Source organism: Cervus canadensis, chromosome 16 (genome assembly GCF_019320065.1).
Source record: "Cervus canadensis isolate Bull #8, Minnesota chromosome 16, ASM1932006v1, whole genome shotgun sequence".
In the NCBI taxonomy this organism is placed as follows: Eukaryota; Metazoa; Chordata; class Mammalia; order Artiodactyla; family Cervidae; genus Cervus; species Cervus canadensis.
This window is the reverse complement of record NC_057401.1, coordinates 36,276,537-36,294,336: the sequence shown is the minus strand read 5'-3', so window position 1 is coordinate 36,294,336 and position 17,800 is coordinate 36,276,537. Positions and strand designations below refer to the sequence as shown.

At 34.4% G+C, this 17,800-nt stretch overlaps 1 protein-coding gene across 5 annotated transcripts in view; it reads right to left on the bottom strand.

Moving 5' to 3' along the window:
* LMBRD2 (LMBR1 domain containing 2) overlaps positions 1 to 17,800 on the bottom strand; it is a 46,054-nt gene that overhangs the window by 22,784 nt on the left and 5,470 nt on the right. For 3 of the 5 annotated variants that reach the window (XM_043488732.1, XM_043488734.1, XM_043488735.1), the window contains exons 2-7: positions 13,855 to 14,084; positions 13,502 to 13,599; positions 12,160 to 12,255; positions 9,285 to 9,452; positions 8,169 to 8,379; positions 1,588 to 1,662 (exon numbers count right to left, since the gene is read on the bottom strand). In XM_043488732.1, the coding sequence (XP_043344667.1) occupies positions 1,588 to 1,662; positions 8,169 to 8,379; positions 9,285 to 9,452; positions 12,160 to 12,255; positions 13,502 to 13,599; positions 13,855 to 14,028 (822 nt within the window). In that variant the 5' untranslated portion in view covers positions 14,029 to 14,084. Of the gene's footprint in view, positions 1 to 1,587; positions 1,663 to 8,168; positions 8,380 to 9,284; positions 9,453 to 12,159; positions 12,256 to 13,501; positions 13,600 to 13,854; positions 14,085 to 17,800 lie in introns of those variants that run through there. The other 2 variants (XM_043488736.1, XM_043488737.1) reach the window with 2 other exon arrangements.

Sequence of the window (17,800 nt, the reverse complement as noted above, 5' to 3'; positions counted from 1 at the left end):
AAACCATCAATACAGTGAAAAGACAACTTACCAAATGAGAGAAGAATTTCAAATGATATATCCAATAAGAGATTAATATACAAAATATGTAAAGAACTCATACAATTCAACAATGAATAATCTGACTGAAAAATGGGCAGAGGAGCTGAATAGATTATATTTCCCAAAGAAGACATACAGGTGGCCAACAAGTACTTGAAAAGATGTTCAACATCACTATTAGAGAAATGCAAATCATCAAAGCGGCTATTAACAAAATGACAAGAAATAACAAGTGTTGGTGAAGATGTGGAGAAAATGGAATCCTCACACACAATTGGTGAGAATGTAAATTGATGCAGGCCACTATGGAAGATAGTATGGTGAGTCTTCAAAAAATTAAGAACAGAACTACCATATGATCTAACTATCTCACCTCTGGGATTTTATCTAAAGAATAAGAAAATACTAATCCTAAAAGATATCTGTACCCCTATGATCACTGCAGCATTATTTACAATAGCCAAGAAAATAACCTAAGTGCCCATCAATGAACGAATGGATAAAGAAGATGTGGTATATGTGTACATGCACACACACATGCACACACACAGTGGAATACTACTCAGCCATCAAAAAGGGCAAAATCTTGCCATTTGCAACACAGATAGACCTGGAGGGTATTATGCTAAGTGAAATAAGTCAGATAAAGAAAAACACTATATGATTTAACCCATGTGTAGAGTATAAAAAACTAATAAATGAACAAAACAAAATAAATGAATAAACCAAACTAAATAAAAACAAACATTGATACAGAGAAAAAAGTAGTAATAGAGATAGGGTAAAATGGATAAAGGGGTTCCACTGTATGGCTGATGGAAAATAAATTCTGGTGGTAAGGATGGTATAGGGTATATAAAAGTAGAAATATAATGTACACACAAAACTTAAAATATGTCATAAATCAATGCTACCTGAATTAAAAAAATACTTACATACAAGTCTTTAAAAATAAACATAAGAAAAGGAATAGTTCAGTGGTTCTATGGTTGCCGAGAAGATAACTGGGAAACTCATTTACAAAATAATCATTTTTGAAAGTATATGAATACCTCCAATTCAATACTAAGCCATCAAAATCTTAATTGTATAGTTTCTTTTTAAATATCTACATTAAATATCTTATAATATCATTTATCTTATAAACTATGCTTATAAGATAACATGTACAAAGCTGCTTAAAAGTGATTATTGAGAACTTAGTTTATTTTCTTACAGGAGATATGCCTCTTGTGACTACATTTAATGACATTTTTACAACCTATAAAGGTCCATCTCCATCACAGCAATGATTTTACATTATTTAACATAATCTCTATAGCCACATTTCAATGGAAAATACTGCCAATAAATAATGTTAAATGTATAATAACTAACAAATTTTATGTACAAATTATTATTAATTTACTGTTAACATAAAAATGGAAAAGGCTGGAAGATGTCAATCATATGCTGTTTGTGTACTTTTCTGATGCTTTTATTATAATATTACATTATGTAGATTTATATTTCAAAAGAAAGCAGATGAGAATATTATTTAATTACCTTTTTAAGTATTGTGTCAACACATTTTCTCAGTGGGTGGTTATACTTGATGCTCTCATTCACTTTACGAACTTCCTATAAGAACAGTAAGAGAAATAAAAATATTTCCATTTCTATAGATTAGGTGTTTCAAATCAGGACGCTCTAGGTACTATATATATTCTCACAAGTTTAGTAACAACCTAAATTACTCAGCATATAATAAAGTTCCATTCTCTGAATAAAAGTTCTTAATAACAAAAATAAAAATATAAAATTATAGAACAAATTTATCTACACCCTCACACTTTCTATAAATTTCTAAATTTACTGCCTTATCATTTGGTATACAAAGATGAATAAGCATTAGAAAAACTCATGAAGGATCAGTCAGACTTTGCGATTCTAAAAGAACAAGACTTTGTTCTTCCACCTTGCTCCTCATGCTCAATTACCTCATTATCTAAAATGCAAAGAAACCAGAAGCAGCAGAACATGCTAAAAATATCACAAAGCACCTGCTCCTTTCCAACAACAGAGTACTTTCAGCAGTCACAACTAATGATTCATTCCACATTTTTAAGATTAAGAGTACATTATATGTCAGCACTGTCCTAGGTGAAAGGTCACCACAATCCATACTGCAGGGTGAAGTGGGAAGACATGGTGTTTTAAGTCTAAGATTACAGTGTGGTGATGAGATAATTAAACAAACAATTTAAAGAGTAAGAAAGGCATGAAGGCATTAGGGAAGGGAATCTTTAGAAGCACTAGTTCTCATATCCTATAATATCCTATAATACTACAGGAAATTTTTGAAAAGTTGGAACCACTGTTCTAGGAAGAAGAAACAGGATGTTCAAAGGCTGGGAGGCAAGAGTGAATCAACCAGAATATTAAAAAGAACATTCTGATTATAGGGTAGAGAATGGCCTTAAAGGATGTAAAACTGGAGGCAGAGAAACCATAGGGTGTATAAACAAAGCTGTGAAAAAATAAAATATATATGGAAAAAAATACTATCCTTAATATATGAAGCATTTTTAAAAATCAATAGAAAAATGGGAAGCTATAAAGGAAATGCAACTGGCCAATAAATAACTGAAAAAAAAATATTCAACCTCACTAAAAAAAAACAAGTTTTTAAAATGAGGACAGTTTTCTTGCAAAATTATAAAAAATTGCTATTTTGTAATGAGGGAAGACTGTAGGGGGAAAGGCCTTCTATATACAATAAAATGTCAAATAACCTTTTTGGAAAATAATTTAGCAGTATCCACCAAAATTTAAAATACGCAGACCCATGAATAATCTGTACCAAAAGACACTGCTCCTGTCAAAGAGCTTAGCTGAGTGAAGAAAGCAGATATGATTCAAATAGAAAAGGTGTGAAAACTGCTCTATAATCTCACATGGAAAGTTTTCTGATGAACTGATTTTTTAAACTGAGATAAAAAGCTAAACTGAGGAAAGGAGTCAGCCAACCAAAGGAAAGAGTAAGAATATACCAGACAGAGGGACAGCATGCACGAAAACCTCCAAGCAGAAGAGAACAAGGAGTTTCAGGAAAGTGAAAGAAATCCAGTGACTAACAGGAAAGCAGAGTAATGGCCTAAGTACTGCTTGATCAGGTTGAAGAGAAAGAGCAAAGTACTCCAGAAGGCCTTAGCAGCAGTTCATTCTGAGGTCAATGAACAGGCCTAAAAACAGAATGAAAAGATTTTGCTTTTTAAAAGGTGCTTGAAGTAACCCTTACACTACAATTTTCCATTTCTAAGCTACCTTAAAGTTCTGTTGACTTGTTACCATAACTTTGAATATAAACTATAGTCTGTTTATATTTCATATATGAAAGTATTTTTCCTTTGAATTCTATAGCTATAATAATAGCTTATCATACAAAAGTTAAGTTTAAGTAATAAAATATTGATATTGGCTATACTTTATGAGTTTAAATTTCCTTCAAAGTTCATAATTTTTATAAAGTGCAGAAAGTATTTGAAATAGTAGCTTCTTTGCTTCATATAAAATAACATAATTTTAATTATGTTATGTTATACAAAAATAACTCTGTCATTATTATATCATTATAGTCAACTCAACATAATTTAAACTCTGTCATATCTGTGTCGTTATAGTCAACTCTTCACCAGACAAAATACATCAAATCAGACTAAAAGGCAATTTTCAGTGGAAATAAGTAGCTGTTTTTTCCCTCTCCAAAATCATCTGCCTCAAAAAATGACAGCAGGTAGAGGTGACCTCTGGCCATCTAGCAAAAATTTCTTTTGAATGATTTGACATAGCTTGTAAGTTTTATTAATGGTTCAAAGAAAAGTAATGGACACACAAGATATATATAATTCACTCCATGGAAAACATATCATAAAACACTAAACTGGTTTTTATAAAACGTATTTGGGAGATTTTATGGATAGCTGAAAAATATAATTAATAATTACCCCCTAAAAAGGTGACTGTGATCTGCTAAAAGATGTATTCAAAACCAGTGTATTTTAAGTTTTCTCTCAAACTAAGTTATCAATAGTCTCATTCCAAGCTTTATTCTGCACACCTCCATCTGATTGGTTATCCTAAACCATATACAAGGTGTCAATGATTCCTCACTGCTTTCAAAATATAGTCTGGACTTCAGTCTGACTTTCGAGGCCCTCCTATCCGGCTGTATATCTTTCAAGCTTTACAAACTTTGTATTTTATCTTATGCTTAATTAGTTTGGTTTTAAAATCTCCTGATATTTGAGCAGAATGCTGTCAGCTATGAAAATTCTACACTTCCTTCAAGGCCCAGGTCATATTTCATTTCCTCCATTTCATCTCCTCCACTGATGGTTGCTCTGAAGCAAAACTTCTCAACACTACAGCATGCATCATTTACAGTGCATTTGGCATATACTGTGAGGAACTGTACAATTTTGTACTCTAGACAGTTAGTATCCTAATAGCTCATTCCACATAGCACTTCAGATGGCAGGAAGATATTAAATGATTTATTAAATGATAAAAATTATTTTATTATTTTATTAAATGATAAAAAAATTTTCTCCACAAGTTTATAAATTTTCAGACATTCAGAAAACAGGAAGGACCCCAAATTCCCTTAAAATACATGGACAAAGAAATCCATATCTGATAAAATTTTTTGGGGGGGGGTAAAAAAGGTCCAGAATTCTTTTACCTATGGGAACTTCCTGCCATTTGCAAAACAATCATTAAGAAAAGAGTGTCTCTTACAATATAAAATGGATCAATTAACACTTTGTACACCTTAAATTTAAAGAGCCTCTTGATGAAGGTGAAAGAGAGTGGAAAAGTTGGCTTAACGCTCAACATTCAGAAAATTAAGATCATGGCATCCAGTCCCATCACTTCACGGCAAATAGATGGGGAAACAGTGGGTGACTTTATTTTTCTGGGCTCCAAAATCACTGCAGATGGTGATTGCAGCCATGAAATTAAAAGACACTTACTCCTTGGAAGGAAAGTTATGACCAACCTAGACAGCATATTGAAAAGCAGAGACATTACATTGCCAACAAAGGTCCGTCTAGTCAAGGCTATGGTTTTTCCAGTGGTCATGTATGGATGTGAGAGTTGGACTATAAAGAAAGCTGAGTGCCGAAGAATTGATGCTTTTGAATTGCAGTGTTGGAGAAGACTCTTGAGAGTCCCTTGGACTGCAAGGAGATCCAACCAGTCCATCCTAAAGGAGATCAGTCCTGAATATTCATTGGAAGGACTGATGCTGAAACTGAAACTCCAATATTCTGGCCACCTGATGGGAAGAGCTGACTCATTTGAAAAGACCCTGATGATGGGAAAGATTGAGGGCAGGAGGAGAAGGGGATGACAGAGGATGAGACGGTTGGATGGCATCACTGACTCAATGGACATGGGTTTGGGTGAACTCCGGGAGTTGGTGACGGACAGGAAGGCCTGGCATGCTGCAGTTCATGGGGTCACAAGGAGTCGGACATGACTGAGTGACTGAACTGAACTGAACTTACATCAGATATATTCAATTAAAAAAAGTGATTTCTTATTCACATGGAAAATTTTCTCTTATCTAAAATTTTTTAAATCCCTCACACCTTAAACCTATACTAAAATAGCAAAGAAGGCATCAATTCCAATCCTTAATTTACCACAGCCTATTTCTAAGTACAGGACTCCTACCTAAAAACAACAGTAACAAAATCTATCTTTATTAAGATACTGAAGGTTCCTCCTGGCAAAATCCAGATCTAAAATAATAAACTGCATTTAATTTATACTTGGTCAAGGAATTTTTAATAAACTCATGAAATCTATATTCCTTAAATATGAAAGAACTGAATTTTAATACCAACTTTTGAGGGAAATGCTATCAAATGATCTTTTAATTATTTTATTATCAAATATAAATTTTCAAATTTCTTAAAAAATTCAAATCTTCAGTTAAAAATTTTCAAATATATCAAGTATAAAAATCACCAAATATAAATTAATTTCTTTTGAAAAATATAATAATATCCATCATATGCCTAAGGAATGCTACAGTTCTTAACATTTTATAAATAAATGCTGAAAAGTCAACAGAAAAATTTTCAACCAGAATCAAAGAATCAGTATTCATTCTTTTGTTCACTTAAAAATGGTTGCTGAGTATCTAAGAATTTAGAGAACCAAGGGAGGTGTTATGGGTTGGAACTTTGTTCCCCCCAAAATCATATGTTGTCTCAACACCCAGTACTTCATAATGTAATCTTATCTGGGAATAGGGCTTTCACAGCTTTAACTGGTTAAATCAAGAAAAGGCTTACTGGAATGGGGTGGGCCTCTAATCTTACTGGTGTCCTTATAAACAGAAGAAATTAGGACACAGAGAGGCACACAGGGAGAATACCATGTGAATAAGAAGACAGAGAGATCTACAAGCTAAGGAACATGAAAGATTGTCACTTAACTATCAGAAGACAGGAGATGTGGTACAAATTTCCCTATAGCCCTCTAAAGGAACCAACCATGCTGACACCTTGATCTTGGACTTTAGCCCCCAGAGCTCTGAGACAAAAAATTTCTGTTGTTTAAACCACCCAGTTCATGTACTTTGTTGTGGCAGCCCCAGGAAACTACCAGAGAAGGCTTCCCTCAAGAATTCTCAGTTGTATTGAGAACTGAAAATGAAGTAGGAATTAGCGAAAGAGAATGGAGAAAAGAGGGTTCCAAGAATTTGGGAACACCACACTCAAAAACAGAACAAAGAAAGCAATGAACATAATGGTGAAGAGTAGGGGTCGGCAAACCAGATTCAATCCAGTCCACCATCTGTTCTTATCTGAACATATCCACTGCTCATTCTTATTGGGTATGGCTGCTTTCATGCTAAAGCAGCCAGTGATGCAGTTGCAACAGAGAGCATATGGCACAGAAAGCCTAAAATAGTTACTATCTGGCCCTTTACAGAAAAAGGCCTGTCCCTATAAAAGCACAAACTAGAGTCAGACTGCCTCGCTCCATCACCCGGTAACTGTGTGAACATGGGAAACTTACCCTCTCTGTGTCTCATTTTCCTTTATAGAAACAAGGACAAAAAACCCTCCCTTATAAGGCTGCTTGAGAACTGAATGTATTAATATATATAAAGTGCTTAGAAAGGCATGGGCAAATACGTCTATAAGTCTACATATATTTGTTTGCCTACATGTTTGCTATTATCATCACCATTAATAAGTTTGAGGAACCAAAGTTGACCAGTGTTAGGAAGACTTTAGGGGCTTGAGATAAGGCTGAAGAACTAAACATGGGTCAAATCATTTTTTGATTAGCCACATTAAAACATCTTGGAGACTACTCTAACATGAATGAAAGCCTTTAGTATAAGGTTTTAAGCTGAAGAATAACATCATTGGAATAGCATATTTTCACAGAAGAGCAACATTTTAGGTGACTACATTCTTTTTTAAAATCAGCTAAATTATCAAACAGCAAAATTTTGCACTTTGTTGTATTTTTGGGTATATATTATTGAAATTTATACTTTCAACAACTTTATGAGATTTATTCAAATTATATGCATATTACAAGTGAGCAAAATGAAGTGCCTTATTAAGATTATAGACAGGAAACAAAACTGAGGCATACAAATTCCCATGAATATTGTTCTCTAAAGAGGTTTCCAGACTTGGTGGGATTACTTTGGGTCAAACTTTCAGGAAGAAGCCCTACCTTTAATTTCAATTTTCACTTCTACTCTGTCATGGTAACTATGTAACTTATCATCTAACTGTGGACACTTTTTGAGTCTCAACTTTTAACTACTAAAAGTTACCCCAGGACAACAAGCATAAGCCTGCACTGTTAAATACATTCACCCTACATCTTTGTCAATTAGAAGATGGAGATGATATCTTACGAAGTTGAACTGCCAATGAGTCATCTGAATGGGTGAGAAATTCTTTAGAATTACACATCATCAGTTTTCAGTCTAAAGTCCACCAGTATGCTGTTGACACCACCACCACCAACAAAACCAACAGTGTATACAAAAAGTGATACACAAAACTTGATGACTGTTGACTCCAGGATTTGAACTTGCTTACCTCCATGACATCTTCTAAAGTCTCTTCTGCATCTGCTTTCTCTGTCATCAATTTGGCTGCCTTAAAATAAGTTTTCATGAGTAGATAACCTCTTTTTGCGCCATTCCAGTATGACCGAGGAATTTCTACCAAGCCATACCCCAACAACAATACAAGAAGAAACAGACCCCATGTATTAGCAGCTGCTATCCCAATTGTCTGAAGCTGGTTCCTTAGAAAGAAAAAACATAAGCAGATAGCTGTGATAAATTTTTCTGACAAAAATGTAAAATGAAACTAACTAGCGTTAAATGGTTTTTCAGAAAACAACTGCCCTATGATATAGATCCAATTTTATATGAAAAGTTTCAACCTTCAAATCTTAGCTCCTCTTTTAGTAACAGCAGAAAATCTGTGTTGTAATGAAAAGTTAGAGTGTGACTGCAGAAATAGACAAAGCAAACACTGCTTCTATTATAGTTAAAATTAGAATCTTAGGAAAATTCATGGCAAATTATCCTGAAGAAAATACATTTTTCATTAGGCACTTTCTTATTTAATATTAACCAAGAGAAGACTGAAAAGAAGTTTTAGCCTCAAAAAATTTTGTTTTGAAGCAGACACACACAAACCTCAAGAATCCAACAGTAAGGATTATCACTGCTACTCTATTTCTAAACTTTTCAGATATGACTCTTCACATATATCATTAACACATTACAAGTATAACACAGATTTCAACTTTATTACAAAGACAAATCTAAACTTAAAGAGAAATATGCCCTTATATTATAATCAGAACAAAAAAAAATATTCACAACTTAACGATGAAAAATAAATCCAGGTATTTAGTCATACATAAAAATTTTAAAGTCTATGAAAAAATCATAAGAGTTAATACTTCAACATAGCTCTTTGATAAAACATCAGTTCCTTGTCTAAGATGTATATGCAAAGATGTTACTCCATATTTTCCTTCTCAGTAATATGGATTATTATGATATTCTTTGGGGGGAACCCATAAAACATGTCATGGTAGGTTTCCCAATAAAATGCTTGCTTGCATATGAAATAAAATTTAATTTAAAAAAATGCAAATGTACACAGAAACAATGTTAAGAACATGGTTTATCTTACCATTCTAGGTGCAAGTGTGGGTTGACAGCTACATAAATTAAAAATGCTCCAAAAATCAGCAAATAGGTGCCATAATAGATTGCATTCTCAATTAGTGCAGTTTTGATCTTCCCAGTGATGGAAAACCCTCCTGATCTTGCATATGACTGCATGAAAGGTAACAGAATCCTGGATGATTAGAAAAAATATGATTAAAACACACCTGACATGTCTGTACAATTTCAAAATACTGGAAACATGTAAATCTCAATTTTAATGTGTGGTTCTTCTCATGAATCAATATGATTTTGAGTAATAACACTAAACCAAACAGAGGGCTGAATATGTTTCCAACATTAAATTCTGGGGAGAGAAAAGCATATTCCTGGGAGCAAAAACAATGATCAACAGAGAGTACAACAGTACTCTCTGACTTACAAGGAATCTGAAAAAGGCCTTTAAAGATTTTTTGAATTATTTAGATTACATCCAAAGAATAGTGAGGAATCATTTTCTTTAACTGAAGGGAGACACGATCAAACTTTTGTTTTCTATGGACTGATAAAAGTTCAACATGGAGAATGGGCTTAAATGGAACAAAACTGTAACTATTTAGAATGGGTAAGGGGTGGTGGTGTGGTAAGAAGCAAGAGAGAAGGGTGGTTGTCAGTATACTGAGTTTGAAGTACAGGTAGGTTTAGTCCCCCAGTTGTTTGACTCTGGGAACCCCATGGACTGTAGCCCACCAGGATCCTCTGTCCATGGCTTTCCCAGGCAAGGATATTGGAGTAGGTTGCCATTTCCTTTCAGAGGATCTTCCCGACCCAGGGATTGAATCCCGGTCTCCTGCATCGCAGGTAGACTATTTAGCGACTGACTGAGCCACCAGGGAAGCCCAAATGTCAGGGGAAAGTGTCCTGGATACATCCTAAAGGAGCTGCACAGGAAATAGTTGGCCATCCAGCTTCAGAATTCAGGAGAACGAACAGAAACACAGACAGATTTGGAGTCATCACCGTACTAATGGTACTGAAATAACATCAGTAGATGAGATCTGGAAGGGAATATATACATAGAATGAATGAGAAGGAAAGATCTGAGACTGATGCCTCAAAAATATCAACTTTTAAATGAAAGGCAGACAAACAGAAGGAAAGGCCAACAAAGGAGGCTGAGGGAACAGTCAAGAATTATGGAAGAAAACGAAGAAGTACATGGAGAATAAAGTGTTTGAAAGTGGAGAGAGGAAACAGTAAAATCAAAGGCTGCCAAGAGGTCAGTAAATTAACAGCCTGTACATTTAAGTGGAGAAGGGAGGATAGAAAACAGGGTCCAATGGGTTGTGGAAAGAGTAAGCAGTGAGCAAACGGAGACACAAAATGCAGACAATTCTAGAAGTTTGGCTACTTAGAATAAACTATGGTATATTCAAAAAGTAGAACTCTTCACAGAAATTTAAAAAAAATTAGAATACTGAGACATACAACACAGAAGAATCTTCCAAATATATGAGCAAAAAGAGAAACAAAAAGGTACATACTGTATAACTCCATATTTATAAAGCTGAAAAAGCACGCAAAACTAATCTATGGTAATAGAAGTCAGAATCATGTGCTACCTTTGGGGAGCCTAATGACTGGGAGAGGGGTATGTGGGAAGCTTCTGGGGATATTGTTAATGTTCTATATCACAATCTGAGTGCTCATTATATGGGTGTATTCATTTTGAAGAGAAGTCAAACTAAATACAGTCTGTGGGATTTTTTGTACTAATTTATACTTTAAAAAAAAGTCTCCCTAAAAAAATACAGCAGTGATGAGTAGATCATCGAGGGGGAGACAGAAAGTTGGAAAGGATTCTGACTTGAGTTTTGTAACAAGAGCTGAAGGAGATAGGTCTACATTTGAGGAAGAGGGACTGACTTTAAGAATGACTCTTACATTCTTGGAGGGAAGGAAAGAAAGGATAGGTAGACAGGTTTGTTGGTGAGAAGCTGAAAAGAGCTGCCATCTGATGATTCCTTTTTCACTGGATGGCAGAAAGTAAAGTCATCTGCAAGGAGAGAAGGTGACTGTTTCTAGGACATAAGAGAGAGAGAGTCACAATCACTGCTGAGGTTTGCAGTGACTGGAAAGATTTCTTGTGAAGAATGAAGAGCAAACAGATGAGCAAATCAAAGGATCAAAGTTTGGCAATGTTGAAGAACTAGCCGAGCTCAATGTACATGCTACAGGCATCCTATACCCTGCTGTGTGATTTTTCTCTTGCCACGTTCTCCACCTCCAGTTTACTTGTATTATATCTATTGTAAAATGCTCAATAGGCAGTGGAAAAAGTATGAATGAGTCTGGAGCACAGCAGAAAGACAAAGTTATATTGGGTAGAAAACAAAAAGACTTGGAAAGCATCACAAGTTAATGAAACCATGGCTATAATTACAGTTACTCAGGGAGAGTCAGATAACAAGATGACCAAAGATGGGACCCTGGGGAACACCAACGTTTAGGAACGGGCCACAGAAATGCAGCACATAAAGGAAATTCAGAAGTCTGCACTAAGTGCACAGAACACCAGGGGTTAATGATGACCTCAGCAAGAGACCAGGGTCACATAACAATGGGACTTGAAGAAAACGGAACTGAAGAAGGTCCAGAAAGAAGGCAGTAACGAAAAGGAAATGATGACAAGGAGAATTTTTTTGTCTGTTTTCTACTTTTTGTTTATTTCTTTCTTTTCATTCCTTTTAAGATAAGACAGATCTCAATGAGGAAAGCATATAGATTTAAGGGAAAATATGACATAAATAAGTTCTAAAATATGAAAGTTCACTGAAAAAATAATCACTTTTTAAAATTTAGCCAAAATATTGAAAATTTTATCCTTCACCACCACTTACCATGTTAAAAATTGTGAAGTCCAATATACTACCCTCCAGAAAATTGGCATGATTCCATCAGGAATGTAACTCCATGGCTTGAAACACGGATGTTGGCTATTTAAAAACAATTTAAAGCCAATTAATCATATGCTACTTAAATGAATTGCACAATTAGTTTGTGTTGGCAAAGTTCACTTACATTCAGCTTTAAACTATGGATTCTAACTTATAAAATTTTATAGAAAATTAAAATTCAAAACTGTGTTCAAAAAACACACAAAGGGAACAAAACTGTTTCAAGGAGAAATGTGTTTAAATTTTCAATGTTTTTCTAAGTCTTTGAATAAAATGAGGACATAATGTACTAACAGACTAATGAAGTGACAGCTTTAAAAGTAAATGCATTATGAAATCAAACTCTTGAGACGATTACCTTTAAAATACCCCCTCACTTCATTTGTGGGTTGGTTATGGTGGCAAGAAAAAAAGGTATTAGGTGATTAAGTCCTAGAAACTGGAACCCTAACTTATCAGTCACTATAGCATATGTCCTATGGAGAAAGATGCCAGCATCTATACATAATTCTGTTTGAATTTTCTGAAAACATGTGTATCTGACCATAGGTTCTTTCAGTAATAATCAGCATTCCTAAACTGTAAAGCTACTCTTTAGTCCAAGGGCTTCCAACAATCCACAGTGGTGCTTCAAAAGGGAATAACTACTACATTTAAAATTCACCCTTAACTAGCTTTGATTTAAAAATAAGTAAATAAAAGCTGCATAAAGAAGTATGTAATACTACTTAGAGCACTGGTAAAAGCTACAGCCAATACTTAGTTTTTTACTGGGAAGTTTGATATGAATTCAAGATAACCTTTTGATAATTTTTTTTTCCTTTTGATAATTTGAACTTTATTCTCAGTCTAAAACCATAATGTTTTAAAAGGATGCACATATATCAAAGGATTATCCTATGTACAGAATAACCTCCTCTTCATTCATTACAACCTTGTAAATTAGAAAAACAAGAAAATGCACACCCCATTTTTTTTTACTGGAGAGGAAAAACAGCTTTTGGCAATCTATTCTTAGTAAGGCACTAAAAAAATCAGGTCTTCTCCAAGTTTCTATTAGCATCTACTGAGAGGTCTTGAATGCCAATAACTATTTAAAAAATGTATTCAAGATTAAAATTTAAATAGGATACATGTAATGAAAAGTCTATTAGCAAAGGATGAAGAAGGGAGGTGAGTAGAGAATGAGGATAAACTTTTATAAATATAAAATACAGATGGTAAAACTGACAATTTTTAAACAAACTGCCCCCACAACATTTTTTTTAAAAAAGGAAGAAAGTACCTTGGGACTGGGGTAGCAGTTGCATACAATCCTGTCATGTTGCTACCCTCAGGAGGGCTTGAGTTTGCAGCAGCATGTTTGCACCGGTTGTATATTGTCTAAAGCAATAAAGGCATGGTTTAAAAATGAAAACCAAAAAGTTACCAAGTACTTAAGGGATATTGGAATGTATCAAGTTATTTACCCAAAATTACCTTCCTGGCTATGCATTTTAGTGATCAAATTCATACAATAACACTTGCTTAAAATACAAGTTAATTTTTACATAACTGAGCTGTCTTAAAAACATATCTCAAACATGCTGTCTGATTACAAGTGCCTTTTAAATTGTGAAAATTAGTTTCACCTCTTACCGTACTAACATCCAGAGGGAGTATGAAGACAATCAGGAAGCAGAGATACCAAGCTAGCAGTGTTCCAACAATGACAAGTCTATGCTGCTTCTTAAAGTCTCCATACCGATGAAGTAGGAATAACGCCAGGAAAAAGACAAAAACAATCTCGAGTCCCAGAGCTGCACCACTCATTATTCAATGTTTCCTCTGATTCACCAAAGTAATTCACATATAGACCTGGATCATTTCTACAAGCCACGAAGAAAAAAAATAAGGCAGTCATATGAAATGACCACTTGGAAATTTCCTAATTATTTTTTATTCATATACTAATAAATTGTTAAAAAAAAACTGTCAGGCTTTACACCTGACTCTGAGTAAGATAAAAAGGATAAACCGTATTCTCAAGTACTTCTGTTTTTTAAAGCATATGTTGAAAATTTTGCATAAATGATATCTTTAGGAAAAAAACTATTTTAGCAAAAATCACACTAGTTTCAAAAATATTACAAAGTAAGAATACTAGATATAAACAGTTTAAATACAGTGTCACTTGGAGTTGTTCCTTAATATTATAAGTCCTAACATAATATTTTATATAAATACACTATTGACTGATCCTATGAAATCAGATATTTTGTAAAATAAAGGTTTCTAAGTCATCCATAATCATTACTTCAGATTTTCTAAAAGAGAGGGAGGGAGAAACAGAAAGAGAGAGACCATTTGAAAGTAACATTTCCTTCGTTTGAAGCAGTATTTTTCTTTCTTTCATATTAATCTTGTCTAACTTTCAGAACCTGAAATTTTTATTCATTTCCTGTGCCACAAAATATACTTACCTTTTCCATCTATCTATATAAATCTTATTGTCTTTAAAGTTACTTCACCTATTTTATAGGCAGAAAAATTTATCAACGAAAATTTATCATTTGAAAATATTTTTTCATAAATGTTGATACAGACATCAGAAAATGGTTTATTTGATAGTTCTCTACTCTTATAAAATAATTTACCTTTACTAACTAAAGACAATATATGTGCTTTTCACCTCTATAAAATCAATGTCAGGCATTTCTGGTTGTCTATGGACTAACTACAGTATCCCAAGGAAAAATTAATATCTTAACATAAGAGAATCAGTATCATGATGCAACCCACCAAAATAAAGTAAGGTAGAATCAATAAAATATGTCAAATTAACAAACATTCCCAACCAAAGCTATTTATTAAAAGAATAAAGAAAGTCTGAGTACCTTACAGGTTAAATTTAATATAAGAAATACCCTTATATGGAATATCACAAATGAAAATTACATTTAATAAACTATTTCCTTCATTATTTCTTTATATTATTCAAGTAGTTTCCTTCCATCCCTCTGTGGATTCAACCAGTATTTTCATTCTTAAGTGTCTAAAATAGAAAACCATTTGTCATTCTCTATCTCCATTTCCTCTATATTTTACTTCAAAGCACTTATCTACCTGATACAGTGTATGTTCTTTATTGCTTCCCTGTAAAAACCCACACCACACACACATACACACACACTCTTCTCTCTCCATGAAAGCAGAGAGCGGGCATGCTCAGTTGTGTCTTGTGTCTTGACTCTTTGCAACCCCACGAACTGTAGCCCCCAGGCTCCTCTGTCCATGGATTTTTCCAGGCAATAATACTGGAGTGGGTTGCCATTTCCTACTCCAGGGGATCTGGAGTAGGGATCAAACCCAAGTTTCTTGCATCTCTCATACTGGCAGGCAGATTCTTTACCACTGAGTCACCTGGGAAGCCCCATGAGAGCAGAGACTTCACTGTTTTATTCAGTACTGTACCCCATGTCTATACTATAGTGTCTGGCATATAGCTGCTATTCAAAAAATATCTGTCAAATGAATAAGTAAATGAAAAAAAAACATTACTGTATACTATAGTACATACACTATTTTTTTATTACTGCTGACTTCAAAGGTAACTTCAAAGGTATTACTGCTGACTTCAAAGGTAACATACCACTCACTATTGTCTCCAAAATTGATTTTACATATATTTATTACAACTCAAGGGCTTCCCTGGTGACTCAGTGGTAAAGAATCTTCCTGCCAATGCAGGAGTGAAGTGAAAGTCATTCAGTCGTGTCTGACTCTTTGTGACCCCATGGACTATCAGTCTATGGAATTCTCCAGGCCAGAATACTGGAGTGGGTAGCCTTTCCCTTCTTCAGGGGATCTTCCAAGTGGGTTCAACCCCTAGATTGGGGAGATTCCCTACAGAAGGAAATGGCAACCCGCTCTAGACTTCTTGCCTGGGAATTCCCAAGGACAGAGGAGACTGGTAAGCTACAGTCCATGGGGGTAGCCAAAAGACTCAAACATGACTTAGCAACTACACAATATTACAACTCAAAAAGCTTAAAATTCTGCTCATTACTAACTACTACTCAAAATTTCAAATTTCATTTTCAAAGAAAAATCTTGTGTCATTACGGTAAGCCAAATCTTATTTTTAAGCCAAGAATAAGTTAAGTGACAGCCAGATGTAGAATATGCTGATGAAAACCATTACCATCTTTAAGATGCAGCTCTTTTAAGGAAAAAATTATTCAGTGTGAATTTACTTAATATAATTATCATATGAAAATCCTTTTATGATTTGACTTAGATATTTATTTTGCCTGAAATTGTTCACCACAAGGAATATGACAACCATAGGAAAAAAGAATGAGTATCAGAGATAAGCAAGGGGATGCTAAAGCATGGCAGAATGAAATGATGGAATGTTACTGAAGTGTAAGAAATTATATTTAAGATTATTTAGTAACATTAGAAAACTATCACAACATTAACTGATAAACTAGACTCATGTATTTTTACATAATATGCATAAAAATAAGAATTAACGAACAACAATGAAATATGTGGAGACGTTAATAATAGGTAGTAAGATAACAGTTTAAGCAAACAATACATTCAGTTACAAACTTCCTGGTAGTTACTAATTATTCTTTTATAATGGCTGTCAATTTTTCAGTTTGATTCATACTACTCTCAATATTATAGATGAATAAGCAGAATTATGGATCCTTTATTCTAGCAATAAAGAAATGATTTGGTTACATTTCTTCCCATACTCAGTGTATGTGTCTCCTATAGCTGTTGCCCATTTGAATGCAGAGTTCCAAAGAACAGCAAGGGAGATAAGAAAGCCTTCCTCAATGATCAGTGCAAACAAATAGAGGAAAACAACAGAACAGGAAAGACTAGAGATCTCTTCAAGAAAATTAGAGATACCAAGTGAACATTTCATGCAAAGATGGGCTCAATAAAGGACAGAAATGGTATGGACCTAACAGAAGCAGAAGATATTAAGAAGAGGTGGCAAGAATACATAGAACTGTACAAAAAAGATCTTCACGACCCAGATGATCATGATGGTGTGATCACTCATCTAGAGCCAGACATCCTGAAATGTGAAGTCAAGTGGGCCTTAGAAAGCATCACTATGAACAAAGCTAGTGGAAGTGATGGAACTCCAGTTGAGCTATTTCAAATCCTAAAAAATGATGCTATGAAAGTGCTGCACTCAATATGCCAGCAAATTTGGAAAACTCATCAGTGGCCACAGGACTGGAAAAGGTCAGTTTTCATTCCAATCCCAAAGAAAGGCAATGCCAAAGAATGCTCAAACTACTGCACAATTGCACTCATCTCACACACTAGTAAAGTAATGCTCAAAATTCTCCAAGCCAGGCTTCAGCAATATGTGAACAGTGAACTTCCAGATGTTCAAGCTGGTTTTAGAAAAGGCAGAGGAACCAGAGATCAAATTGCCAACATGCACTGGATCATCAAAAAGCAAGAGGGTTCCAGATAAACATCTATTTCTGCTTTATTGACTATGCCAACGCCTTTGACTGTGTGGATCACAACAAGCTGTGGAAAACTCTTCAAGAGATGGGAATACCAG